Raw genomic sequence first — 27,175 nt, 5'->3', positions numbered from 1 at the left:
TGAGACTGAAATGTTAATGCACAACATGCATAGTGTTTACTTAATGGTGTTCTGGTCAACAAAGATTCCAATCAAAGAAAACGAAAAATATGAGATGCAAGTCCCTAAACAGGGGAAAACAAGCCTTGGGGCATATTAATATTCTCTCCTTTGAAACATTGTTTTGAAACAACCTCTAATAAAGCTTACATCTTGGTATGGGCTGCGCAACTAAGCTCAATGAGCCGCATGTTAATGTTATTAACGACTTAGCATACTGCCGCATTTATTTGTCTCTATCAAGTCCAAGACTGACTATGGTGGCTCCACATTTCTACCGGCCACAGGTGCTGAGGCTGATGGGCAGGACATGGAGCTGCTGACAGCAGCTGTGAGTGATGCTGGCTGAGGCGAGGGTCCAACAACCTACAAAAGCTGGCTGGGAGGGGCGGAAGCTTCTAGAAATACAATAATATCAGGTAGGGCCCAACTCTGGTCAAATGTCCTGTATTTGATCACAAAGTAATCCAGGAAAACACACATTTTCAGATTAATCAGTATAAAGTCCGAAGCTAGCTCCCAATTAACCGGGCTACTGAAGGCAAGTTCCTGGTTTCAGCCCCCTTATCTGCGAAAGGGGGAGCAGTCTGCCTCAGAGAGTGTACATGACAACACCTTCAGGTGCTTGGGACACACTAGCTCCTCAATAAATCCCCACCACCATCATCATCACTGTCTTCATTATCATGAAGTGTGATTCCCATGGAAAGGAGGAGGCCGCATGGATCAAACACAACAGCTTATCACAAAAATTGGGGTCTGGTCCTCAAAAATCATATCAGGATATCGATCAGATGAGAATTTAGCATGGTTTCAAGTTCTTGTACAAAAATCAGTGTTGGTCTTTGGGTAGGTCATGTGCTTCAGTGGTTTCCTATTTCCACAGATGTAATGGGAGAGTGTTTCATGTGGTTATCCTCTGGGTCCTCCTCCAGCTCAGACAGGACAAGGCCAGGGCGAGCATGTCCCCCACCAGGCCTCCGTGTTCCCCTAGATCTCCGGACAGCTTAGAAGACAGCCCTCTGTGACAAGAGTCCAACACACGGCACCATGGGCAGAGATGTTTATTATATTTGAACCGCTTTGATCTACCAGTGTGCTAGACCTCCAGAAAGTTACTTCATAATATAATGAAAGCCAGATAAATATTTTTTTAATTGGTCATCAAGACAGACTTACCTGTTTCATCAATTTTATTTTCTGGGTTTCTTTTATCCAGGTCGGCCGGTTCTGACAAGTCAAACAAAATTGAAAGAGATATTTGAACTGCCAACAAAATCCAATACACACAGACTACATAAACCCTTACACACACACACACACACACACACACACACACACACTCAGACCAGTGCTTCTGCTGGATTTCCTTGGGAGTTTGTAGTGTGATCCAAACCCCACCACATAAATGCAGAACAATGGAGAAGTGGTGTCAAAGGATGAGGAAACTGGGGTCACATCGAAACCAGCGATCACTGCTGCTAGCAGAGTGTGTCGTTTCAGGAGAGAAGAGTGGACTGAAATTGTTCTGGCATCTGGAGTATGGGGGAAAGCTGACGGAAACAGGCAGCAGTAGCGGGGTTGTGCTGATGGCTGCCATCTTGTGCTTTTTTAGAGAACTTGTTCCCGAATTTGGCAAGGGCTAGTTTGTTTTTCCAAATTGTATTACGAGCTCTTTGAGGCAAGAGACTGTGTTCTATGTCTTACCTCCCCTCCCCAAATAATAATAATAATAAAATAATAATTATAGTAATAAACTAAAAGAAATGAAATCTCTGGAAGTAGAGTCCCAATAGCCCATGTGGTTTTGAGGAGAGGGAGGGCAGGGAGTTTTGAGGACTTTATTCACTGCTGTATTCCCAACATTTATAACGGAACAGAAAAAGTGTCTTCAAAAAATATTTGTTCCATAAATGTGTGGATAACTAATAAAGAGTTGAAAGTTTCATAGCATCCATAGCTAAATATTCAAGGACACATATTTGATGACTCATTATGTAATTATCTGAGGCATCTTTTTATCGGAGCAGCAATATAGAGTATTTTGATGGTGTTTCAGTTGTGACCTTCTGAGTATGAGGCCCAGCAACCACTACGGCTGTGTGGACCAGTCCCATGAAAAGAAACAGGCTCATCAAATTGTCTTATCCCTCTATATATTCACGGGAGCACTTGGATGCTGCTTTGCGTGAAGCATGCAGTCCATTAAAACTTGCTGAATGGAATCAAATTTTATTCTTTTGTTTCCGTTTGTGGAGTTTGCTCTCACATTCCAAAAACCTCATTTTCATTTTGGAATAGGAAAGCAGCGACATCGCACACACTGTGTAACTACATGAAATACATATTTTAACAACAGTGTAGACTTGGGTGTGGGCAAGCTATAGTGTAATCTCCACATCTTAAGTCTTACTATTTCCTGCAAAGACCAGCTAAGTAGTGTGGCACTAAGTAGATTTCCTTGCATAGTACAAAGAAGCAGATCCTTATTCATTGCTTTTTTTCCCCAATTTCTTTAATCGACCATATCAAATTATTGCCACTTTAGGATTACATAATATTCGATATATTGTATAATAAAAGCTTCGTAAATTGCTGAAATGACCAAAGACCTATTACAGCCAACAGACCTCCTTTGTCTTAAATTTGCCCAATAGGCTTATTCCATTTTGTTATAATTAACATCCTATTATATGATATATAGTAAAAGTTGAAGTGTAGCAAATGGAGCTTAAGACTAATTACTGTGCTATTACATTGCCATTAGTGATGCTATTTATAATTATACATCAAGAACCAGGGAATACGAATTGGCTTTCGACATCAACTTTCACCCATATACCAGGCCAACACAAGCCATAAGTTCTGGAGTACTAGGCAAGGTCTCAAAATTTCATTTATTCTTTTGAGTCATTTCAACTATTTTTAGAGTCAGAAACATCTACTTATTTATAATAGAGAGGAAAATTATGGCTTCTATGATCTGTTAACATTGTAATCTTAATTAAGTTTGCTGTGCTCAAAAATTTCAAAGACCTGCTGTTTTGTTTATGCACCCAGATATTTGGAATTATCCAGATGTCTGAGTTTTCCACTTTTCATCAAAATGTTTTGGCAAGGTATATATAGCCTGTAAGCTGTGAGTGTTTCTTCTTCTTCTTTTTTGGGGGGGGGGGGAGGTTAGTTATTCTTTTTAGCTATGGTTTTTGGATTCTACATCATTTATGTGGTTTTGCAAGTACCAAGCAGACACTAAATGAATGAGGTGGTTAGGGGATGGGGTAGCCAAAGGTAAGATGACCTGATTTTATGCCCTTTTGCACCAAAATATGCATTTCATACAATGTGCTTAAGGTCCACATTGAAATTCTAGGTCTAAACGAGCAAGACAAAGACCCTCCCAGGAAACTGTTCACGCTCTGGGCAAGCACGTCACTGGCTTGTACAGCAGTTCATACTCACTTGTGCAGTCCTCTTGGGAAATGTGGTTGTTAATACTAATGTCATCCACTGCAATCCCACCAAGATTTCCTTTTCCGATTTCGCCTTCAAAAATCACCTAACAAAATGAGATCATTTTCACAGTATTGAAATGTTCAGTCCCAAGGAGCAGTGTTTACAAACGCTTGTTCAGTTCAATCTATGGCACATAAATTAAATTCATGAGATTTTACCTAAGCACGCGATTTGCTCATCAATCTACATTAACTGCCTGGTGATGGCATAAAACTTCTAACACTCTCTTCTTGTGATTCAAAATTTAAAACTGGGGAGAGCAGCGAAGAAAAGGAATGGTCATTGTGACAGCCCTGAAATAGATTATAAAGTAGTACTCTCCCCTCTTTCACAGCAAATTGATTCTATTCCTGTAATCTTGGAGCCTGAAATATGCTACCGAGAGTAAAATCACCGCAGCAAAACCCCAGGTTTGGGAAACACCTGAAATAATGACTGGCATAATTCCCTCATCTCATTTATATAATTTCCAAAATATCATGCCCATCTCCTGTCTCCCTAAAGGAGCTGTCCTCCCCACCGGGGGAAGACCACACACCTGGTAGAGTTTCAGAGACTTGTGGAGAAGCACCCGCCCTTCCTTCCAGTGGTCTCCTTGGTGTCCGATGGCCATCCAGACCAACTGATCGTACTCCTCTGGCTTCTGGTAGTGCAGCTTGACCCGCAGTGTGCCCACGTGCGAACCGGACATGTGATACCAGAAGGTCATGCAGTGGGCGGAGTTCTGGGAATAAACCACGGGGCTCACCAGACGAGCCACTTTGCCCTTCTGGTTTTCATCCGCCTGGGAGTAGATGAAGTTGCCATCACCTGCTGTGACAAAAAGCCAGGTTAGGGAGACTGGCCACGTTAACGACTTCTTCATCTCTTCTTTCAAGTTCATGACTCCAACCTTCTCTCCGGGGTTGAGCACCAAGAACACAAATATGCAGTGGGAAGGGAAGGGTGTGCGGTTTTGGAGGAACCTCTTTGGCACCTAAGGTTGTGCTCCAAGCCTCCCTGAGTGGGTGCTGGATGGAGCAGGACTGTGAAACAACACCAATTCGGGCAGTCTGGATTCAGAAGGCATCGTCCCATGGCCATGGGCAAGGACTCCCTTTGGCATTTGCCTCGTCACGAGCACATTGAAAGCAGAGGGCAGAAACTATTTTTCAGGCAAAATTTTAAATAGTTTCAGCAGCACGGATCCGAACACAGACACGACATGGGATAATTTAGATCTTTTCTTATTTACCATATGAGCTGGGTGATGATACTTTGGTTATTATAACTGCCTGATAGTACTAACATTGCAGTTTTTCCAAATCATCTAGTGATTTCCTTTTCCCCCACAAATTCACGTGTTTTTTCCCTAGCATGTTTTAATGGCTTATAAATTCCTTACATGCTCCTGAGAGTTTGACTCTCAGCGACAAGTCTCACTCCTGTTTGATGTGGGCTTCTGGTTCAAGGAGAGGCAAGGTTGCATTTTTAAGGCTTATTAGAATGTGCCATTTTGGCGACACAGATCCTTGCCGAGTTGCAAGGACTTACTCTTGGCTTTGCTTTTAATTACCCCCAGTGGGAACATTTCCTCCTGCCACCACCTGGTCTACACACACAACTCATGTTTCACTGTTTGCTCTGTAAATAGAAATGCCTACTGTAATGCCTCACCTGAGGTAAGTGTGAATGTGATGCTTGGGCCTCAGTGGGCAGCGGGATGTTATGTTTGCTGCCCAAGGGGTTTGCATGTTTGTGAGATCCTTTTTCCCCATGCACATGTAGGCTCGTCCTTGTATCTTCTTGCCTGTGTCCACGGTGTCCGGGAGGAAGTGGGGGTGTCAGTAGGCAACTTGCTTCCCTCCCCTGGCTGCGTACGTGAGATTGCACCAAAACCCTCTTCAGAAAACCCACGGGGGGAGGGGGGTGGCTCAGTGGGTTAGAGCCTATGCCTTAGGCCCAGGTCATGATCCCAGCATTCTGAAATCAAGCCCCGCATGGGGCTCTCTGCTCAGCACGAAGTCTGCTTCCTCCTCTCTCTCTGCCTGCCTCTCTGCCTGCTTGTGATCTCTCTCTGTCAAATAAATAATATCTTTAAAAAAAAAAGAAAGAAAGAAAGAAAGAAAACCAACGGGTGGAATAATGAAAGGAGGGTGGAAATAAAATTCACAGCTCCAATGGCACATTTGACACGGTCTTTACAGAGCGCCCCCTCGTGGCCACGAGGACCCAGCTGCTCTTGGGGTTTGCTTTCTCCCACTACTTTACCAAGTGGTGGTTCCTTAACCATGTGGCAGCGCCATCCCACTGAGCCGAGTAGGGTCCCGGTCCCCCATTCTTAGGGAAAAATCCCGAAGTTGGAGATGCTGCAAATAGAGGGGCACATCGAGGGAGCCCATGACGTTTACTTTGGCTCATCAGAGAAGAGGTGGTAGGAAGGAGGAGGAAACCAGTGTTGGACGGAGGGAGGAAGACTGCCTGGGAATTCTCTCCTGGCCTCCGCCGTGACACCACTGCGGTCTTTGAAAAACACGCTCATGTCACTCCTCGGCTCCAAGTTTGTTGGCGTCTCCACGACCCTTAGTCTAGGCACACTTTTTCACAGGGCACCCGAGGCTGCACCGTCCCCTGCCCCATATAGCTAACCGCTTCACAGAGGAGCCTGTCCCGCATACCCCCCGGGCCATCCCTCCTCCGTGTCCACACATGCCATTCCTAGCCCAGACTCTCTGGGACACAATTGCTTTCTCTGAGCTGCCATGTTCTCTTTCCCATCGCCACTCACCTCTACCTGGGACCCCCACCCCCTGCATGGTAATCATTTCCCACCTGTAACCAGACTGTGAGCTCCCCAGAGCTGCTGCCCCCCACCCCCCCTTTATTTCCACATCTCCAGTTCAGCATGTACCAAGTAATAGGGCTCCTCAAAGAACACTTGTTCCACGAACCAGAGAAGATGCTGGGTTTCAGGAATCCTCTGGAAGGAGGTGCATAGCTTCCCTCTTAAAAGTCAAATGCAGAAAACCAAGTGGGATTCCTTCCAATAAATTCCAAATTGGACAGCAGGATATTTTACCTAGATCGCGTTAATTTAAAGAAAGCTCCATGTCTGATCTGCAAAATGTGGAACACCGTCTAACATCCGTCTGTGTGCATGTAAGAGACCCTTTTTTATCTAGTTTCTTTACGTTAACAAGTCCCTGCCTTTCAGATGTAGGGCTCAACCCCCTCTCTCAGCAAATGCTCGTGTTTCCAGGGCCGTGGGAGGCTTTTTCTCATCAGAGCAGACCTGGCACCACAGCCAAGTAAGTCTGGGTGTCTGGGAGAACAAAAGAAACAAATGCTTCTGAAGGAATCACACTTCTCAGCTGCTCCTCTAAGACAAGCCCTCCTTTTCTGATACTTCAACTCATAAAGCGTTGATATTCTTCCTTTCAGAGGTTTTATCACAGTTCTGGGTCAGGAACTCTGTCTTCATTTTCTCAATTAGCACTTTACTTCTGTGAGCCTTTTAGCTTTTGTCTCTGGCTAACATAGCTTTTAACCTCCTTTGAATGTCAGATCCTACTGAGCCATTTTGCTTCACTTTGCATCAATTTTTCCACCATTACTGCCTTCATTTTGGCTAATTGCATTTGGTTAATTTGATGCCATTTATATGTACAGTGCCATTTACAGTCAAAGTATTTTAAGTTTTCTAAAACTGCTTGTCTTAAGATTCAATTGAAAGTGTCTCAGAATTGAAGGAGTCCAATTTTATCCAATTTCCTTGTCATTCTCATTAGGCAAAGAGGTGGCTGTGGTGGAAGGAGGCCAATTCAACCTACTTAATGGTTATATTCACTGGGGGAAAAGAAAAGTGAATGACAAAATGGGAAAGGCATGAAGTGCCCTCTGCCCATCCACTGGCCCACTGACCCACTCATCCAAAGCCCCAGCGTGGGGGAATTTTGCTTAATGAGATTTCTCAGCATCAGCAAACGGCCCTCCGGGGTATCGTTTGGGAAGCCACCTCTCGAGCCAACAGTCCTGTAAGTTTCACTGAGTCGGAGGGAAGGGCGATGGTTGAGTGTTTGTGGTGAGCGTGTGGGAGCCTGGGTACGTGTGGGCGTTGTGAGGACAACCGTCCAATCTTTAGGCAGCATCTCAAGCTGGATGACAATATGACTAAGGGGAAAGAAAGATAGACAAAGAGTTCACTGGAGTGTCCGTCAGCCTCTAGTGACTGCCCCCCACCCCAGGCCATCCCTCTGCCGCTAAGTAATCCTAGCAAGAAAGTAAGATAGGAGACGGGGTGGGGCAGGGTGAGGTTTCCACCTGCTCTGAAAAAAAAAACGGGCCAGATTGACAGTCTTCCTCAAAAGAAAAAGAATTCCGCTCCACTTTGTTCCACTTCCACTGCAAGGGTCAAGAGAGAGGGGGCACGAGCCTCGCATATTGTTTCTTTAGCTGCAAAACAAATGATATGACATATGCCTGGATTTGCTTCAAAATAATCCAAAGCCAGGGGTGCTCAAGATAAAATAACAGTCCTGTGATTCGGTCGGTGCCCGTTGAAGCTGGGTCATATGCGTAGAGGGTTCAGGTCAACTAAGTCTTCTTTGCTTTTGAATGTATTCGGAATTTCCATGAACATGGTGCAGGAAGAGTATAAAACAGGTACTTAGTCACACATCTTTGCCTAGTGTGCTCTTTTTCCAAAAGGCCATCCGCTGTCAGATTTAATCATCCTTGTCTGTTACGGGGAGTAGGACCATCTCTTCTAAGAAAGGAGATCTCGGTAATTCCAGGAAATGAAAGCACGAGTGAATGCTCGGGAGTGTTTTCTAACATCCCTCATCTCACAGAGCTCAGAAACCCCCCACAGGGTCCCCTCTCTCTTTCAGAGAAACCGAGGCCGCAGTGAACTCTGCATTACCTGTGTGATCCTGGATGGGTCCGGTTTTGCTGGTCAACACACTCCACTTGAGCTGCACGCGATTGTCGTGTTCCCAGTGACAGAATGTCTTGTGAGAACCCCAGCCAAATTCACAGTTAAAACCATATGTTGGAAACTCTGCAGTGGGTGGAAAGGAAAAATAGAGACAAGCAGAGAAAGACAAATTTAATCATTGAGGTCAGCAAGGCCCTTAATTTGTTCACGAAAGGCACAATTTATATAACTTAACGTCTGGTTGAAAATTCTGGGAAAACCACAAAACCCAGGACTACCAGGAAACTCAAAAGACCCATGGTGATGTCAAAATGTTTGCAAAATCACGTTTCGGATTTTTTTTTTTTTTTTTTAAATCCAGCTTTAAAAAGATTATGGACTGCCTGTCAAATTGGTTTTACAAAAAAACCGGGAAGGTTACTTTCCAAGGCAGACGTTACATGTATAGCATTCTTCCTATGCCCATGATATTTAATATGAAAGATACTCTGTTCTTGAGGATGAATCATATACATCGATATCCACCAATGAGAAGTATCTTGAGTACCGGTTGACTCATGAACCTCAAAAGTCTAGAAATGTGACTTGGCTGGACGTCTCATTCTCGAGGCTATCTGTATTCTCACCACACTGGGTAATGCTTCTGGTCTTTATGTCAAATCTCTGAAGCATTAGGTTATTTAGTCTCCTGTGCTTTGTATCAGGTCAATTAATTTTAAGGGTAAGTTTCTGCCTTTTTAGTGAATTTTAAAATTCGCATGTAAATTAAAACCTCTGTGCAGGTTCACGTAGAGCCCAAGCATTTTTAAAGAGCTGACCCTTAAACATTTCTTTTAATGTTAAAAAAAATGTTTGAAAAGAAAGTATGAATGTATTCTCCGGAATTATTTGTCTTGTGTGTTCTACAAGGTGTTATTTGATTGTTGTGTTTTTTAAGGCTCTGTAGCTTTATTTTTTACTCTCCCTCGCTTTTTCTTTTTCTTTTCTTTTTTTTTTTTAGAAGTAGCTTAACTTTTTAAGTATGAAAGAAATAAAATCATTGTGGCTTAGAATCTGTTTTCAGTAAACTGAAGCTAATAATTAAAATAATCCTAAAGATAAAAGTTCTCATGCTTTGGTCAGTCCTACTCCTCCCCCCAAATGAAATTAAACACACAAAGGGACTATTTTCCCTAATGAAGGGAGGTCACTGCTTCTCATTGAGTTTAGGTAGTCCACAAGATGGCAGCATTGAAACGGAGAGAAAGGTGCCTAGGGCATCTTGCCAGTTGATCTTGAACATGTCTCAAAACCATTCGTATGTACAATAAGGGAAGTATAGTATTGAAATGGTGTATTAGGGTCAGGCTCAGATCAGATCTTGTTTTGATCTATTCTTTAACTTTGTCCGTGTTCAACACGACAGGGCTTGCTTGCCTTCTTCTGGGAACCTGGATGCCATCGCCTCCTCCCCCACGTTAACAATGGTGGGAGGGATTTTTGTGGGAAGATTTACTGAATAGATAAAGGATGATTTACTTTACATGTTTCTTTCCAAGGAACCTTTTGCAAATGCTAATGTGGAATTTTGGAAGGAATGCACCCTATGCATTGTCAAAACCGAGCAGAATGGGCTCTCCCTTACAGGGACAGTAAGACCTCCCAAAGGGTGAGCAGAGCCAGTTGGGGAAAGCCACTCTGGGCCAGCCCCATGATGTGCTAAGGGGCATACTTTCTGTGAGTGCAGAAGGGTTGTATTTCACAGCTATGGTGTCACTGGAGAGATATATTTCATGTCTCGTCTATCATAACCATGAAATAGGGCTTCTTAAAGCATGAGAAAACCTCTCCAAAATTTACCACTCTTTTACGCAGCAAGATTGAATTATGCAGATGAACTACAGTCTATCGAACAGTGACTGAATGGTTGAGCGACCTTGGATGTCAACACCCAGGAACCTGGAATGTACTGTTGCATAATCTCCTGTTAGGAAATGTTAATATTGGAAAATGTTAATATGTATGTGGTTTTGGGTTTCCTCCTTAAATGTAGTTTATAAGACGAGCATAGGCAGGAGGGCAGTGAGCCGTTACAGCACACACATTTCTGGCTGTATTTCTGGCGAATACATTAAATTTATCATATAGTATAGAAACCACACCATGCATTATTTGCTCTAAATATTCTGGTGATATCATAAAATCTAGGAGTTTGGATGTGTTGCTATGACTAGGACATAGGACAGCCTTGTTTGAGAGGAGGGTTCAAGCATTTCTGCAGCTGCCCTGAGCGACTGTCCACGTTGACCTTCTTGTGTTTTCTCTGATTCTGTGACTTTAACAAGGGGATCTGCTCTAACCTTTTGTATTTTACTGCCCTTTCATCTTCTTGTCCCGATCATATAATCTATGGCAAGCTTGTTAATTTAGAAGAAATATTCTTCTTCTTTTTTTGTAATCCATGCATATGGTCGGGGAGGGGTGTGGAGTGAGAAGATGTTGACAGTTCAGGCCTGGCCAGAAAGGCTACGAGACACATAAAACATCACACATTTACAGGGAGGAGAAAGAAAGAAAAAGAGACAGAAAGAAGAAAGAAGGAGAGAAGCAGAAGAGCAAAGAGGAGAAAGATAAAAAAGCAAACGGACGAATGAAGTAAGTATATAGGGTTAGTGACCTTTCAGTCTTCTGAATATTACCCAGGCCCTGTGACTGCACAATTCTCATTAAATTCATTGGGAATAATCTGGCTAAATCCCTTCTTGACTCTTAAAAATAGCAGGAAACAATATTCTGAACTTAAAACAAATTTATAGCCGCTGTGCGCCGAGCCCAGCTGCACTCGAGGAACCTATTTTGCCCGCATTTGAATCATTAGCACCATATATGCACAAGGATTTAATTTTGGAATCTGGCATTCAGAACTTCTTTTGAGGATGTTAACTAGCTTACTCTCAGACAGATCTTTCAGTCCAATAAGTGGAGGTACTCAAGCCCTTACAATCCCGGGTAACGAATCGACTCTCAGCTGCTCTAGGGGTGTTTGAAGATATACCAGGGGGGGCCCGCTGGAAAATGCAGGGTTTCTCATCATTGTCTGGGAGAGCATTAACAGGCTTTGATGGGTCTGATTACAACCCAGACAGTATATGAGTATTCTATGCCCACCGAGTTTATGATATTGATAAGAATCCTCAAAAATGAAACCTTAAGACCCAGCTCAAGTCTGTGACGGCTTCAGCAAAGTCAGACTAGATGAAAGTTTAGGGGTCCAACTGGCTGCTTGTAAATATGCCCAAAGAATCTGAAACCTGCAGAGCAGTTGGATCAAATTATCAGAGCGGTGGGTCCCACCACTGGGTGAACACCTCAAAGCCAGACTTGGCCTTGGACTTGGTATACACGCAAGGCCTCATGAACTGCTCTAACCATGGGCTTAGCCAGAAGGTGACAATGAACAGAACCCCTCCAAGAAGGTCCATTATCCGTAAACACTGGGAGACAGATTCATGACTCAGACAACGGAAAAACAAGAAACCGAGATGATTTAGAAAGGACTCTGGGATGACCGTGGAACTCAAGACCAGAGCAGACCCCCTCTCTCAGTAAGTCCTGTGGTCTGACATGAGCTGGTTCAGGTGGTGGTGGCTATGGGTCTTCCTGGTTCAGGATTTGCCCATCTGTGCTCTGACCACAGCACACCCCACTGGATGGCTGGCCCTTGAACTCATACACCAACCGCATGTGTTCAAGAAGCCATTGCTGACCTTCAACATCCAGGGGGAAATTACCCCACTTTGGAATCTGGTGTAGACCTTTCTATTGTCTCCAGAGCTGTTGTCAACTTTCAGTTTTTCAATGATCCCTAGCTCTTTTGATAGGCAAGGAGACAAGAGATGAGGTAAGTTCTCTCGCAACTTCAGAGGGCTTTTAATTAACTCTGGCAAGAGAAAAAAACTAATAGGGCAGTTAACATGTTTGTCAGGTTACCAGAACTTCAGTATGTCCCCCCAGCCCCTCTTCCCTATCACAGAGGATCCCAGAGAGCCAGCTGGTGCTACTCTACAGAGAACCACCGAGAATGCCCAGGACCCTCAGGGAAGGCAGGATGCACAGGAGAGGCCGGACTCCTGAGGGTCCATGCAGGGTCATGGCGCAAACTCGAAGGCCCTATCTTCTACCTTGGAAAGATGTCCTTTGGACTACAGTGTTTTCCGAATTTAGGGGAACAGACGCTCTTCTGTTTCACCTTTCGGTCGCTGGGGGTATGTGAGGCGTGGGGTCACAGGAATTCTGTCAACCTGAGCCCACTGCAGGGAAACTCGGGGTTAAGTTCAACCGAAGAGAAGTTTGTTTTGCAGTTTAATAGGTCAATGGTGGCAGTGTCCTTTAAGGAAGCATACTAATTAGAGCAGCCCTTTCTACTTTCTGCCTCGCTGGGCAGTGTCATACTGTTGAGGAAACATTGATATACACCACACGCCCCATTAATAAATGACTGTGGGGGCCAAGGCTCAGTGCGCTGTGATAAAGGAAGTGGGAGAAGCTGGAAAACTGACCTGTTCACCTTACTCTAATGATTAACTTGAAAGTATTTAAAAACTCTGATTGCTTGCACTGACGATTTCCCTTCGTGTGTGTCCATGGGGAAGAATTTTACAGAATCCTAACAAAATACAAAAGGGGGGGGGGCGGAGGTTACCATTTAACTGCCGCTGGCCCCCCGTAAACAGCAAGTCACGGGTCTGAGAAGTCATTAGGCTGTTCTATTAATAAAAGGAGGCAGGGAAGGGGGGGTGCTCCCCGGGGCGCCGCTCTCCCGCGCACCATCGTAGCCGTGGTTTCCGGCACCCCCATTTCGTGGCACGCCCACTGGAAACGCTGTTGTCACACTGCCAACTCCGTGGCAGGCAGAACTGACAAACTTTGCCTGTCTCGGTTTTGCAGGATTGTGATGAAAATAAATAGTCAGGCTGCTGCCTGTGAGATTTCCTTCTCCTGGAGTTTGCAAACACAGTCCATGTCCTAGATGTGCTGCGTTAAACAAAGTATGTTACCCAGTTCCCTCCGTCGAGAGCTGGGATTGTCACCATTTGGCAATTACTGATGGAGAAGGAAACCTCATTCCCTGCTGCATATACATGTGGATGAAGGAAAGCAATATTTATGGCTCATGCTTGGAGACCAGATGCTGCGTGGCATCTCTCTTCTAGGACTTTGAGAGAAATTGAAACCGAGAAGCACGGCGAAGAGCTGCTTGGGGGCGGGGGGAGGGGAGAGACACACGTGAAATCTACCCTATTTTTTGTGTTTTTTATTTTTTTGATACCTGATTGTATGGTGCTGTCTATGACGGTTGGCTTCTCTGTGGTCAGCACAGTGGTACCGCCTGAAAAACACACAAAAAAGTAACATACGAAAATCAGAAAGAGGAAGCATTGTGCATAATATGCAGTAAGGAAATGCTGTATGCTCAGGTACATCTGTTCAAGGCAAACCTTCTCCCCAGAAAATCCTTCCTTTAATTCCACCCGTGGAAACCGTTTTACTGAGATTTTACCCACCGCAAGATCAAGCGTGCATAAACCACGATTCTGTACTCAACACAGGTATTCCTAAAAGCGTCCAGGCTGTACGGAGGGCCTGAGACTTCGTTCCAAGGGCATTCCCTGACTCCCTGGGCTAAGCATGCTACACAGTTGGAACCGTGGAAAAGCCAAAGCCTCCACATGTCCTCAGTGACTTGGGAATTAAACTCGACCTGAGCTCTGAGCTTCAAATAGTTTCCCAAGGTCTCAGATGCGCGCCTTCAGGGGCGGCGCCGGGCTGTTCCCCACAGTCTGTTTGGAAAACTGAAGCTTCACGTGGGTGGCAGGAGTTCCTTCTTTCTTTAGCAGCTGAAGTGGTCTGTTTTTCCCAAGGACAAATATTCTGCCCAGCATGTGATTTGGAGAAGCTGCGGGAGAAGGCAGGAGCAGAAACACTGCGTCACAGGCCCGGAGCCCTGGAAGGTGGTGCGGATGACCTCCTGAACCGAGTCAGCTTCCAATCAGCTGGGGTTGACTTTGGGATTCCGGGCGAAGGAACCAGGTGACATTTCAGCTTCCCCCTCTTTTGTACTGCATCTTGGTGCTTCTGTTTTCTGCTCCTCCTCATTAAACCTCTGTGTTTTTTTCTGTTTCGTTTTAAGATTTTGTTTATCTGACAGAGAGAAAGATAGCACAAGCAGGAGGAGAGGGAGAGGCAGGCTTCCCACCAAGCATGGAGCCTGATGTGGGGCTGGATCCCAGGACCCCGGGATCATGACCTGAGCCGAAGGCAGACGCTTAACCGACTGAGCCCCCTGGGCACCCCTAAACCTCTGTTTTAAGGTAGTGTTTTTGAACTTGCCAACCATAAGAATCACCTGAGGGCCTGCTGAAGCTGTATTTGCCAATCCACTAATCCTCCTCAGACCTCACCGAACCAGCATGTCCAGAGGTAAGGCCTTGAAATTTGAATTTTTGAAAGCTCCTCAGGTGAGTGTTAGTACCTACTACGTGTGGGAGACACTGGCTTGCTGTTTATTGCTTAGGTGTTTGAGAAAAGCCATTTCTCCTTGAGAATGTCTGGTATAGTCAGAGAGCATGTATTTGTTGCCCCAAGAGATAAGACCTTGGGCAGACTCGGGGGCAGGGCATGGGGTGGGCTCATGCACATCATGAAGAGTTTTGGAGGCGGTTCTCTGGTGTCAACGTACACCTTCCAGTAGTATCGCTCAGTCAAGCTCTGTGATCATTTCTATTCTGCCCAGGCCCCGCAGCTCCCACAGATCAGAAATCATCCCAATCGTGAATCAGAGAGCTGTAAAATCATACTCTTGGGATGGTGGGAAGAGTGTGGAGCTAATCGACTGCAGTATCAAGTCAGGTTACCCTGGGTCTCCCCGTAAATATGCTGGATGAGCGGTCACAGGTGTGCGTGGCCTCAGTGAGGCAGGCGCTAGGAAGAAGGAATTTTATATATTATGGGTTAAGAAGGTGAATCTATAATGGCAGAATTGGAGGGAGGCCAGAATACATTAGCGTTCTGTTCCCAGTGGTCTTAGGGGAGAAAGACTCAAGGTGAAAATTCACTTTTTTAAAACCGATATGCATTATCAGTTTTGTTATAGGTTGGGAGCCAAATTCCGCTGTTGAGTACACACAGAGCCGATGTGAAATTTGGCCTCCCGGTGCCTTTGAAACCAATTGTATTATCTAATGACTTCAAAGGCATTTGCAAATGAGTAACTTCAGGGGTGAATTTTCACCTTGGCAAGCAAGTACAGGAGAGCGCAATCTCTCCTCATTTCCATGCATTCGGTACAGTTCACCTGGAATTCACTGTTGTTTGTAAGTAACAAGCATATTGCTAAAATACTTATTTCCCACTATATTCAAAGCGTTACCCCAGGAGGAGAGATTGAAGTGACGCCGTCTGCATGAAAGAACCAATCACTGAGCAAGAGAGCATTCATCCTAATTTCTACCTTCCCTCCGCTCAAGGTTAAAGTAAGGATTATTTTACCTCGGCTCTCTTATACTCAACGTGCCCAGTTTGAGGCTTTGCCGGTAAAGGCTGTGACAGAAGGAGCAAGGAAGGTGCAGAGCTGCGCCCGAGCCTAGACGGGAGCTGTTCCTATGCGAGAGCACACCCTGGATGTTGGGAGGCTTCTGCGTCCCACAAAAACGTCTACACATGAGCACACCCTTTCTCAGAGAAGAAGAACCCATAGCTCCATAAAACAAAATAAGTAAACAAAAACAAAAACAAAGACAAATACAAAACCCAAGTTGGCTGTTAATGCAATAAATGAAGTTGAAACATGAGATTCCTAATGAAATCACCTCTTCTTGATGGGGGCAGGGAGCGGATATTAACAAGACCTCTGGAAGTTCCTAATATATGTATGTATTTATAGATACTGAGACAAATGGGCTGACCTGAGAAAATGGCTTTTCTTTTTTGCCACGGTAATATAAAAAAAAAAATTAGAACTTTTTTCAGTGTAACCAATAAATGATTTTAAATGCTGTAGATAAACTATAAACTTGTAACTCTTAGAAGACTGTCAGTGTTTCCACTATAAACAACCCATTTTCTGTGGTGTGTTACTCATTGCCGTACATAATTTGCTCCAGGCTAACATACTTGCCTGTTTCATTCAAAGGCCTTAGTTTCAATTGATTCAGTCATGAACTGATGCAAAAATAAGAAGGTTGGTTGTTCTGAAACGAGGAGTAAATCTGAGGCTTTGTTTCTAATCAATATTAACTGACCACTTTAGGGTTTATAAAGAAAGAACCCTCTCCACAACAGGGCAATTGAAAGGGTATAGTGTGATGAGTATAGTCATCCCTTTTTAGGAGGAATTTCACTACGGATGTGTGATGGGGTCCACGAAAGCCCTGAGGTCTGTGGCAGGGTGTTTACAAGCAATCCTGGGAAGGTTCCCCAGGACCTGGTTCATAGAATGGTACTCTGTTCTTAATACCAGCTGTAGGGGTTTCAGCTTGAACTTGACATCTCACAAAGAAAATGCTTCTGCATTAATTAGTTTTTGTGTCTTGTGGCTACTTACATACAGGATTTGTTTTCAGAAGCCCATGGTAACATTTATTGGCCCTATGACTGTAAGCGATTATCCTGGAAATTTGGAGGGGGGCAGCCTTAGAAGCTGGGATTTAAATGGAAGCCCGGTTCATGGTACAACATTTCTGAGCTCGATCTGACCCCTTATTCTCTCTGAGAGTGGGGCTCTCTCGTTCCTTCAGAGGAGAGCTTTTGAAGGAGTTGGAAATGTACTGTGGGACGTTTCCTTGCAGATTTCATATTAATGTGTTAGCCAATAACATGGCACTCTTAGGAAGTTAGATGGGAACGCCTTCAGTTTTGCCCATGGAAATTAATTATGTGGGCTCTCTGACTCCCTTCTGGCTGAAAATACAGACCTGCAGCCAAGGGCTCATGTTTAATGTAAAATGAGAGTCAGATGCTAGATGAAACTGCATTTTGACCCGGGTGGCAGTAAAGGTCCCACAGTGCCTTTGGCCACAATCGGGTGAAAATCCTACTGCCTTGGCGCATTTCCAACTGGTACAATCCCATCCCCCCCCCCCTTGTCTAATATTTCCTCTGCCATTCCAAGGAGAAGAGAAGGTCACTTTCGAGCTCTCAAGGTTTTAGAATGTTACGGAGTAATACCCTAAATTAATTAGTGAGGTATTTGGCACACACCATCCCTGATACATTTGCTAGTTGTTCCTGATGTGAAATAAGAACTAATTCTGCCTTTGTAGGTTTTAATGTAACAGGATTTACAAAATCCCCACTTAAAAGCTGCATCTCAAATAGAAGCCCAATTTCATCAATTCGTTGGGTAAAGGTTCCACTCAAAACATTTCACCCTGGTTAGAAAATGAAAAGAAACGTTCTAAAGTGTGTGGTTAGTATGGGTCATGCGTGTGTTATGAGGGTGGGGGTTTGGAGATAAGGATGAGTCGTGCACATTTAGCCATGGTGGAGAAATTCTTATTCGATTAAGACCATCCTAGCCTCTGACTCTGGACACGGCTCAAATTATTGTTTTGCGTGGTGGTGGCAGGACAGCAGGAGGGAAGGAAGATGGCGCTGAAGCTCTGCCACCACCCGGACCCCGGCCATGGTCAGGGCCGGGAGGAGTTACGTGAACACACACACACACACACACACACACACACATATGAACTAGCCGGTCTCAACCCCAACATGACTGAAATGGCACAGCAATGGGATGAGGATGGTTTCTGCACCTGTGAGCTGGAAGTCATCACCTGTGCCGCTGTGGCAGTTGGCCTGGTCGTCATCACATTCATCCACCAGGTTCCCATTGGGAGTGGTTGGTCCAGCTGTAGGTGCTGAAACGAGATCCAAGGATTATGATCTCACACCTCTGCAATGTACTTACAGGGCTCTGGCTAGGGAATCCGCTAACGCCTTTGCAGAAAACTCTAATCCATGGTAAGAAGGCCAGGGGCAAGGCTTGCCTCTCTTTCAGGCACTAAATATACTTGGATTTAGCAGAATGCATTGGGGATCGCCTTGTTTTGGTATTTGATCACTATCTGCCGAGGAGAATTGGCAGCCCTAGCGTTTTCTACATTGTAATCTACATAAACATCCTTTTTCTGAAAAGTGCTTGAGTTCTCTCACTGGTTATTTATTCATGACCCTGGAATTGAGAACTTTGATGAGAGAGATCCTGCTTCAAATGTTTCTCCTTTCATTTTCAACGTGCTAGAGAACTCGCTTGTCATGAATTCTTTTACATTCTTAGGATTTGCTAAGTTTGCTAAGTTGGTATTATAATTTTTCCCCAAAAGGGAGTCTCAAGATTCTCTTTTAGGACAATATTGTTCTTTATTTTTTTAAAATTAGATTTAATCCATTTCCCTTTAAGTAAGCTTCACAACTTGGGACCCCCCTCTCGGGAGCAGGTGTTTGAGAGGAGTTATCTTAGATATCCTGGGGTCATTTTCCCTGAACTCCCTAGGGGATTGCATTCCAACCCTGGCAGGTAGTCCTGTATCTTTGAGCTTGTAGTTGAAAAGTAGCCAACATTAATCAAAGACGGCTTTTGAAGTTCTTTAAATTTAGTTTGGTCTATTATTTTTCAGCCTGTTACTCATTCTTGCAATCTGTTTAATATTTTACAGTTTTCGGCATTACATTTCACTTTACAAGACTCGAGATAAGGTACAGCTCTCTTGATGTCTGAGAACCAGACAAGACACTGGGAGCGGGTGTGTGTGGGGGCGGGGGGGGGGGTACTGTTCTCTGAGAGCTTCCGGCCAGTAGAACTGTATTGGTAACTGCTTCTTCCTCAATAAAAATTTGATACTCTTTGTAATTGTGCTTAATTACTGAGCAGAGTTATGACAAATATAGAAACGTAGCTAGTTTCAACTTCCCTAACTGTCCAGGACACACACCAATAATAACTAGGGAGAACGTGCATTCCGTCCAGGTGTACAATGTAGACTTTGTACAATGCCAAGCACACATTCTGGACTCCACTTGTCGCTATCACTGAATCAAGAGAACCCTCCCTGGAGGCCCAGATGCTCGTGACGCCTTCAAGTATTTAAAACTCTCTATTCATCCTTCTTACAGTATTTATCGAGAAGGAGTGCTTCATTGGAAGAGACCCAGGGTAGGACATGGTTTAAACTGAAAAAGTAGAAAGTGAATAATCTTAATATCCCAACTTTAATACTTGAATGTATTTTCTCTTCTGTGATTCTCTAATTATTTCTCATAAATGCTAGCCCGAAGTAGGATGGGCACGTGTGCAAGGCTGAGTTGTAACCCCCTGTCTTTCTCTGTTCCTCTAGGTATCTTCTGGAGCGTAAGGCATGGAGTAGATATTTACTAAGGGATGTTAATCATTTTAAGGAATTAAAAACAAACAAACAAAAAACCAACTCACTCCCTTTCACCAGTTGTGTCAAAAAGCTTTGTTACTTTCCCTGGATGTTGGCTTCTCCTATGGCTCCGGGCAACTTCCTCACTTTTGTGAGTGCTTGGAAACATCTGCAGCAAATCTCTTCACCAACTATTTCTACCTCACTACAAGAGTGGACACTGGCAAACTGCCACCAGCCTCAGTCTTTTCAACCAACAATTCATTCCACCTCTTAAATCAGTGTTGCTTTCCAGAATCCAGGCTCATGACTTGCACCATAGTGGCAGACTCCCTTTTCCAGAGGAGCACATTTCTTAGCCAATGGAATGAACATGTCTGCAACTGGCTTGATCTGCCTGTCTCTTCTCTTTCTCGGTACCTTTGCCAAAGTCCTGGCACATAGTCATTCTTAGTCTGTGTTGATAGTGACTGGATAGTTCAGAGGTCTGGACATGGCTCCAGATATAGAAACAACTACACAATAAAGAATGGGAGATAATGGCCTACTTTAAAATAAATACATACAAAAGTAGCTATGAATTATTCACTAGGATGGTGATTTATAGCTTGAGATTCTCTAGTGCATAAGCAAAGTTTTATGATGTTTAATGTGCTCAAGAATGTAATTATATTTGGGTAGCTCAAAACACAAATAATTTTGAAACCACGAGAAGGTGGTATTAAAAAGCATTCTTCAAAACAACCATGAGCATATGTTCAGTTGATTAACATCTGGGAACCAACAATAGCCATCCTCAGAGCTAACCTGAAGAAAGACCTTTATGGGGATGGAAAAGTTGGTTACTCATTGATGCTCAAATCTAAGGCAGATGGGAATTCTAATGCACAAAAGCATTCGACAGTACAATAAACAAACATGGCATCATTTTTTTTCAAACATTCCTCTTATTTATTATGTGATAAAAAGGCAGAGCTGCGTGCAGTTCCAAGGTCAGTGTGTGAAATGAATTTGTCCTTGGTATGACTTTCATATGATAAATTTACGCAGTAATATCCTTGAATGGATCTCAGTGCCCATTCAGACATATTATCTCATGTAAAGTTTTGTTTCTATGCAGCAGTCTGAGAAATTCATTCAGGGTAATGCTGCTATTTCAGTCTGTCAAATGTCCCTTCCCACTAGGATGTGATGGTAGTTACCACTGCAGACAGAAACTTGAATCAGACAGATGGCTGAACAAGACTGAAAAAGTCAAAAGAACTGGTGATTTCCAGGCATTGAGGGCAAACTGCCTAATGGGTGGGGGAGTTTACTTTGGAGTGATGGGAGTATCTTGGAACTAGACAGAACAATGTCTTGGTTGCATAAATAATTGTGAATGTATTAAAAGCCCTTGAATTGTTCACTTAAAAATGATCAATTTTCTATTATGCGAATTTCATCTCAATAAATATTTTTTAAAAAAGTCAAAGGAGGCAACCCACAGAACCTGAGGAGAGCTCTGCGAACAACCAAAACACTGTTCGCAAGACAACCAAGGCACTGTTGCGTGGGGTGTGCTGGAATGTTGAGCCTCCCGGACTGGCAGACCCAGAGGCAGAATCACCCGGGGGAAAACTAGCCATTTGCAGCGGCACCCTCAGGGGCATAAATGCATGAAGAAAGAGATTTAAGAATTGGGGAACTAGAAGGGACTATGGGAATTGTAATTACCTTCCAGTTCACAGCCCAGCAGCTCCATCCGCAGCCCTAGTCCTCCATGAGTGGCTCTCTCAGGGTAGATCCTGATGAATCGTGTGGAAAGAGGTGGAAAAGTCCGCAGCTCAGGTGTATCGTAGTTGTTGTTGCCTTCAAAAGACTGTGAAGTATGAGAAAGGCCATTACTGATAAAAACCTCCCTTTCGGCAGAAAAGTCCCCCCTTCAGGACTCTTAATAAGGCAGAGAAATAGACTCCATCCCATCGCTTCATAAATGGCTGACACCGCTTTTACAAACAAGGAAGTGGGGGAAAAAACCAACAATTAAAGCTTCTCCAAGAAGTGACAGATATCATTTCTCAGAAGCTTTGGAGCACACACGGAGGCTATCCCAGAAGCTGAGGGTTTAATGAGACACGTTTTCAATGACATGCTGATGTGCCTGGGAGAAGTGACACGTCCACTACTTCCTTGAGGTAGAGGAAGATAACTCAGGAAGAGAAGCTGCCATTTTTCAGAGCTAGAATAGACAGCACATTTCCAACAATGATGCCTGTTACATCCTCTTAAAGGAGCCGGTCCTAGTTTTGCTAAGACCCATAGAAGGGATTAAACTCCTGAAGTAGGAGATATTAAACGTAATGCCGTGCAAACACAATTTAGTCAGGACCTGGGGTTATTCCAACACTCTGAAATTGCTATGTACTGAAGCAGTACCACCCGTGGGAGGGAGGCATTTGTACATCAAAGACCTTCTCATCTCAGGAAGGTAACAAGGGTCCTGAGCATGGAGTGAGGTCCTGAGGGCGGGCTGAACTGCAGAGTAAATGAAGTACATTCCTAACTTGAAGACGCTGTGGCATTCTTCCACAGCCAGGCAGCCCATGGCCGGTGCGGCAACTTGATTATTTTAGTCCCCTTTTTACACAGACCGGAAGGTCAAAATCCTTGAGTGGAATCGTAAGACGTTGGAACAATAACTTTTGCAAGAAACAGATAAGACTTCTTCCGTCCTCTTCTCTCAACATCATTCTTAATCCCGTCCAGGGTGGGAGGTGGGGTAGGGGGATTAGGAAAATCAAACCACCTTATCATTGAGAGTGTCTCTTATATGCATCAAACATTGCGCAATATTTACAGGTGCAAGGCGTTGTTCTAAGTGCTTGAAATAGAAGAATTCATTTAATCCTTGGGTAGGTTCTATCATTACACCCAGTTTACAGATAAGGCACAGAGAAGTTGAGTAATGTGCCCATGGCTCTATGTATAATAAGTGTCAGAACCAGGGTTCAAACCTACGTAGACTTGACTGGTGCCCTTAGAAAGGATCTAGTCTAATCTCATTAAATTCAGGAAACTGAGGTCTATGACCAAGGCAACATATTTAGTTTTCTTATGTTTCCTTAAATGTACTGCAGTTTGGACTACCAAACCTAGCAGATCAGATTGAGTGGATGGCCAGCCCCAGGCCATGTCAGTCAGGAGCAGGGACGATATACAATGGCTGGGTCAAGACGTTCCAAACCAGCAAAAGATGGGATCATTCAGCAGGAGAAATATCAGGGCTAAAGGGGGCACACATGTAAGAGAAGAGAGAACAACTGGGTGGGCTGTGACATGACCAGAGGTTCTCTGAGTTCTAGAAGGAAATTAATCACCCTTTTCCAGTTCAGAAAAGCCTCCAGGAATCTAAAAGGACATGGTTAACATAGCCCCGCTTCTCCCCCTTAAGGTTTCCTTCTATTATTTTCACGTAAATAATAGTAAATTCACAATTGGGGTTCTGCACTCTTGATGGAACATAGCTGGCTTCCAGTCACTGAGAATCTGACATACGTTATTGTTAGGCACAATTAAGTGTCGTCAGTGAGGTATAATTATGATGAAAACAACATTGCTACACATGCCTGTTCTGTTGATGTTAACAAAGCTCCAACAATCACAGGAGAAAAGCACTTAGAGTTATGGAATCCGGGCTCTTCTTCTCATTTTAACTCGAGTCAAGAATTAGCACAATGTAAAAACATTATAAAAGCTGGCGGGGATGAGCTGGGAAGAGTATTAGCGGTAAAGAGCCATATGGAACTGGGCTAACTTTGTTAACATGAGGCTGTTTGTGAAGTATCTTTGTTTCCTTTCACTAATCATGTTCTGGAAGAAGAGAGCTCTGGGACCTTAGATCCCCTCTCCTCTCCTGAGAAGTCTAGTTAATGCAGAGACTCTGATATACCTTGTCCATTATGGCTACCGGAAGATAGGAAGTGAGAAGTAAGGTCTTTTCAATCCTTCAAAGTCCTGTTTCATTCATAAAAACAGTGCTCACTCTAGTATTACATGAAAGATACTTGGCATTCTACGCAGGTAATCCTCATTTGTAAGCTTAAATATAATATGTTAAATATCATTGTATACGTTATTGTTACATACGTTAAATATAATGGGCTAAATATCGTCATACAGTTCAGTAATAGGTATGCTCCTAACCTGAAGGTTTTACCCGTGCCCTTTTGCATCTTAAAGATTTTATGTCGGGAGAGGGACATACTAGGAGTCGCAGACTGGACTCTATGTAAATAATTTAGACGGTTTTGTGGTTTTAAATATCACAGGAAGACGATAATGATGGATAAAATAATATTTGAGGAGAAAAATCTCACGTACTCATGAACGGAGTTTTTTGGTTGGAATTGAAAACTGTGTCCTGGCTTAGGGTGGAATTCTGTAAGCAAAGTACTACCCCAGAGCGATAGTTTTAGCTCTGGACTTAATTGCAGACGCGACAGGGCATCTTATCCAAAGCATAAGGCACTTGGTTATCTTTCTCCCGTGGAACCCTTGTGTTGAAGAACAAACTTGTCACAACAGCATTGGCCCTGCTGATGTGTGGTAATCTCTCACTTGGTGATAGAGTCGGAAGGCTCACCACTCCTCAGAAGAGATTGGCTCTTAGGGGAATGCCAGTGTCTGATGTTTCTTTCACTTTTTTCTTTTACCAAAACAAGAGGGCCAGACATAAAAGGGGGGAAATGAAATGAACATAACAAAGAGAGTAGCTGCATGTAGATTAAAAAAAAAAAAAAACTGGAAATATTTTGGAAACCACAAGTGAAGCAGGGGTGAGATGGGAGAGAAATTCTTACATTTCTGACAGCGTCGTGGCTGTTGGTGGCCCGCCACACTGGTGCTGATCACAGCCGTGGGGGACAAGAGGTCTCTGCAGAGCCTCACATCTGGACAGAGGGGAGCTGGCGGTGCTGGCGGGCTTTTGTCTCCTGTCCGCAAGACCATTGGCCTGAGTCACTTTTATCAAGCCAATTCCTACGCTTGCTTAGAGTGGGAGCAAGGATAACATTCCTGCCAATGGGCTCAGATCTTTTCACAAAATGAGTGGGTCTTGGGCAAAGCAGGCATGGAAAGCCAATTGTGTTGGGTGTGTTGATGGCTGCATACCATTCCTACAGTGCAGACAGAATGGACAGGCTGTGGCTTGTTAGTTCATCCTCAAACCAGCTCTTGGGTCCCCCAGCATACTCTTGGGTGTCCTCTCCTGGTTGGTGTTGTGGGCTCAGGATATGCAAATAAGTTTGACCATCAGTCCAACTAAAACATAATTACTAAAGAAGATCTGTGGGGAATGTTGGAATATCTCCCTTTCCACTGGGTCAAGAACCAACCATATTTAAAAAGGTTCCAATGTACTAAAAACATATGGAAGCACAATTCACGAAAGCCAAAAGGGAGAAGCAATGATGGGGACCATTGGTGGATGAACGGATACACAAAGTGTGGTATATGCACACAAAAGAATATCATTCCGCTTGAAAAAAAAAAGAAAAAAGAAAAAAGGAATCCTGCCACAATGCTAGGACGTTGTGCTAAGGAAAATAAGACAGTCATAAACATTCAAATATTGTATGATCCCAGTTATGTGAGGCTCCTAGAGAAGTCAAATTCATAGAGATAGAAAATGGAATGGTGGTTTCCAGGAGATGGGGGATCAGGGAATGGGAGCTATTGCTCGGTGGGTCTAGAGTTTCAGTTTTGCAAGATGACGAAATTCTGGAGATGGTTTGCAAAACAATATGAATGTACTTAAAACCACTGACTTGTACAGCTGAAAAGGTTAACATGGGAAGTTTTATGTTATGTGTCTTTCACCACAAGTAGAAAGTAAACAACAACAACAACAAAAAAAACCCTCAAAAACATTTAAATAAGGGAAGCGTGAGAGAAGGGGAAAGGAATGGGAGGGGGTGCTAACAGATTAGGATCTGCAGAGAGATTCTGAGTTTCTACTGGGTTGCCCTGTCAACCCCCAGACCCTCAACCTCTGGGCCACCATGTCTCCTCAGTGTTGAGCTTTCTGCTGTTCCCTAAGGGAGGAACGGTGATCAGCAATGCTATCCTGTGCTGCTCTCAGAAACCATGTTCAGTATCTCATTTCCGGGTTCCCTAGAATGGGGGTCTTATGGACACCATCAAACACCTCCACTGATGTCACGGCTTAAAAGAAATACGAAGTCGTACTTCTTCAGGAAAATGCAGGAGGTCCTTGACCTAGGTCAATGACTCGAGAAAGGACTTCATCCCCAGTCCCTGGACCTCACCTTAGCCTTGCGCTTGCTGTCATCCATGATCATTTTCCAGTCTGAGCCATTGTTGCTGTATCCGATCTTGAATTTCCTCATGAACACTTTGTTCTCCCGGTGCTTCCCCCCCTGAATGATGATGCCCCTCACAATCTTCTCTTCCCCCAGATCCACCTGGAGCCACTCATTTATGTATGGGTGGGGTGCGGGTGGCAGCGCCCAGCCTGAGCGACTGGTTACCAGACGAATATTTTCAGGCATCCAGTTTCTCTCCCCTTGGTTTGATGCTGTTATCTGGGAGTCCGAGATAAGTCCAGACACCATACCCAACATGCCGGAGCAAGGGTAATCTAGAGGGTGGAATGAAATAGATGACATGAGATGGTTTTCTACAAGCCTCCGTGCTTAGAAAGAGAATACCACAGATTGAATCGGCCCATTGTCTGTATCCATTCATACACATGTGTAAGTCTCTGCATCATTTGATATTTAACCAGAGCTTTCCCTCCCTCAAACTTTTCTCCTACACTTGCAGAACTCCCCTCCCAGACACACGTTCCAATTAAGAAAATCATCCATAAGGACATACACGTCCCTCTTTCTGAGTTCTTCCAAGTTTAATGTCGAAGTATTGATGTTCCAGTCTCTTTGGTACCCGGAACTTATTCCCAGATCTAGTACAGGCGCTGCCCAACAGAGGTTCAGTTTATGACAGGTGGAAGATGTGAAATCAGTAATTTCAACAGCAGGAAACTGTCCTGACCACCACTTGTTCTAACTGCATTAGGAGCTTTCCACACAAATATCCATTGTTATCTCAAATGTACCGTGTCCAAATCCAAACGGTCCTTTTCCCTTGACGCTGAATCCCTTTACCAAACTCTGTGTTTTGACCAGTGGAATTGCCAACCAGCTAGTTCCTGCTTAGTCATCTTGTCTACCCCTATCTTACACTTCAGCATTCCTGTTCTGCTATGTAAACCTGTCATGGTTTTGTTTTTAAAAAAAAAAAA

At 44.0% G+C, this 27,175-nt stretch overlaps 1 protein-coding gene and 1 long non-coding RNA gene across 5 annotated transcripts in view; one reads left to right on the top strand and one right to left on the bottom strand.

Annotated features, from left to right (window-relative positions):
- The window catches only part of NRP1 (neuropilin 1), a 137,198-nt gene that overhangs the window by 3,748 nt on the left and 106,275 nt on the right, over nucleotides 1-27,175 (bottom strand). Inside the window, exons 10-17 of one of the 4 annotated variants that reach the window (XM_032349326.1) lie at nucleotides 26,181-26,512; nucleotides 21,589-21,733; nucleotides 18,262-18,366; nucleotides 13,779-13,838; nucleotides 8,456-8,593; nucleotides 4,094-4,368; nucleotides 3,502-3,598; nucleotides 1,219-1,269 (exon numbers count right to left, since the gene is read on the bottom strand). In XM_032349326.1, the coding sequence (XP_032205217.1) occupies nucleotides 1,219-1,269; nucleotides 3,502-3,598; nucleotides 4,094-4,368; nucleotides 8,456-8,593; nucleotides 13,779-13,838; nucleotides 18,262-18,366; nucleotides 21,589-21,733; nucleotides 26,181-26,512 (1,203 nt within the window). The remainder of the gene's footprint in view (nucleotides 1-1,218; nucleotides 1,270-3,501; nucleotides 3,599-4,093; nucleotides 4,369-8,455; nucleotides 8,594-13,778; nucleotides 13,839-18,261; nucleotides 18,367-21,588; nucleotides 21,734-26,180; nucleotides 26,513-27,175) is intronic. The other 3 variants (XM_032349328.1, XM_032349327.1, XM_032349329.1) reach the window with 3 other exon arrangements.
- LOC116594222 lies at nucleotides 14,702-16,532 on the top strand. The gene is made up of 2 exons (XR_004287105.1): nucleotides 14,702-14,820; nucleotides 15,873-16,532. It is a non-coding gene; the product is annotated as an uncharacterized LOC116594222 (long non-coding RNA).

Source organism: Mustela erminea, chromosome 6 (genome assembly GCF_009829155.1).
Source record: "Mustela erminea isolate mMusErm1 chromosome 6, mMusErm1.Pri, whole genome shotgun sequence".
Taxonomy (NCBI): domain Eukaryota; kingdom Metazoa; phylum Chordata; class Mammalia; order Carnivora; family Mustelidae; genus Mustela; species Mustela erminea.
Note: the sequence above shows the minus strand (reverse complement) of the source record. Positions and strands in the feature narration are given on the sequence as shown.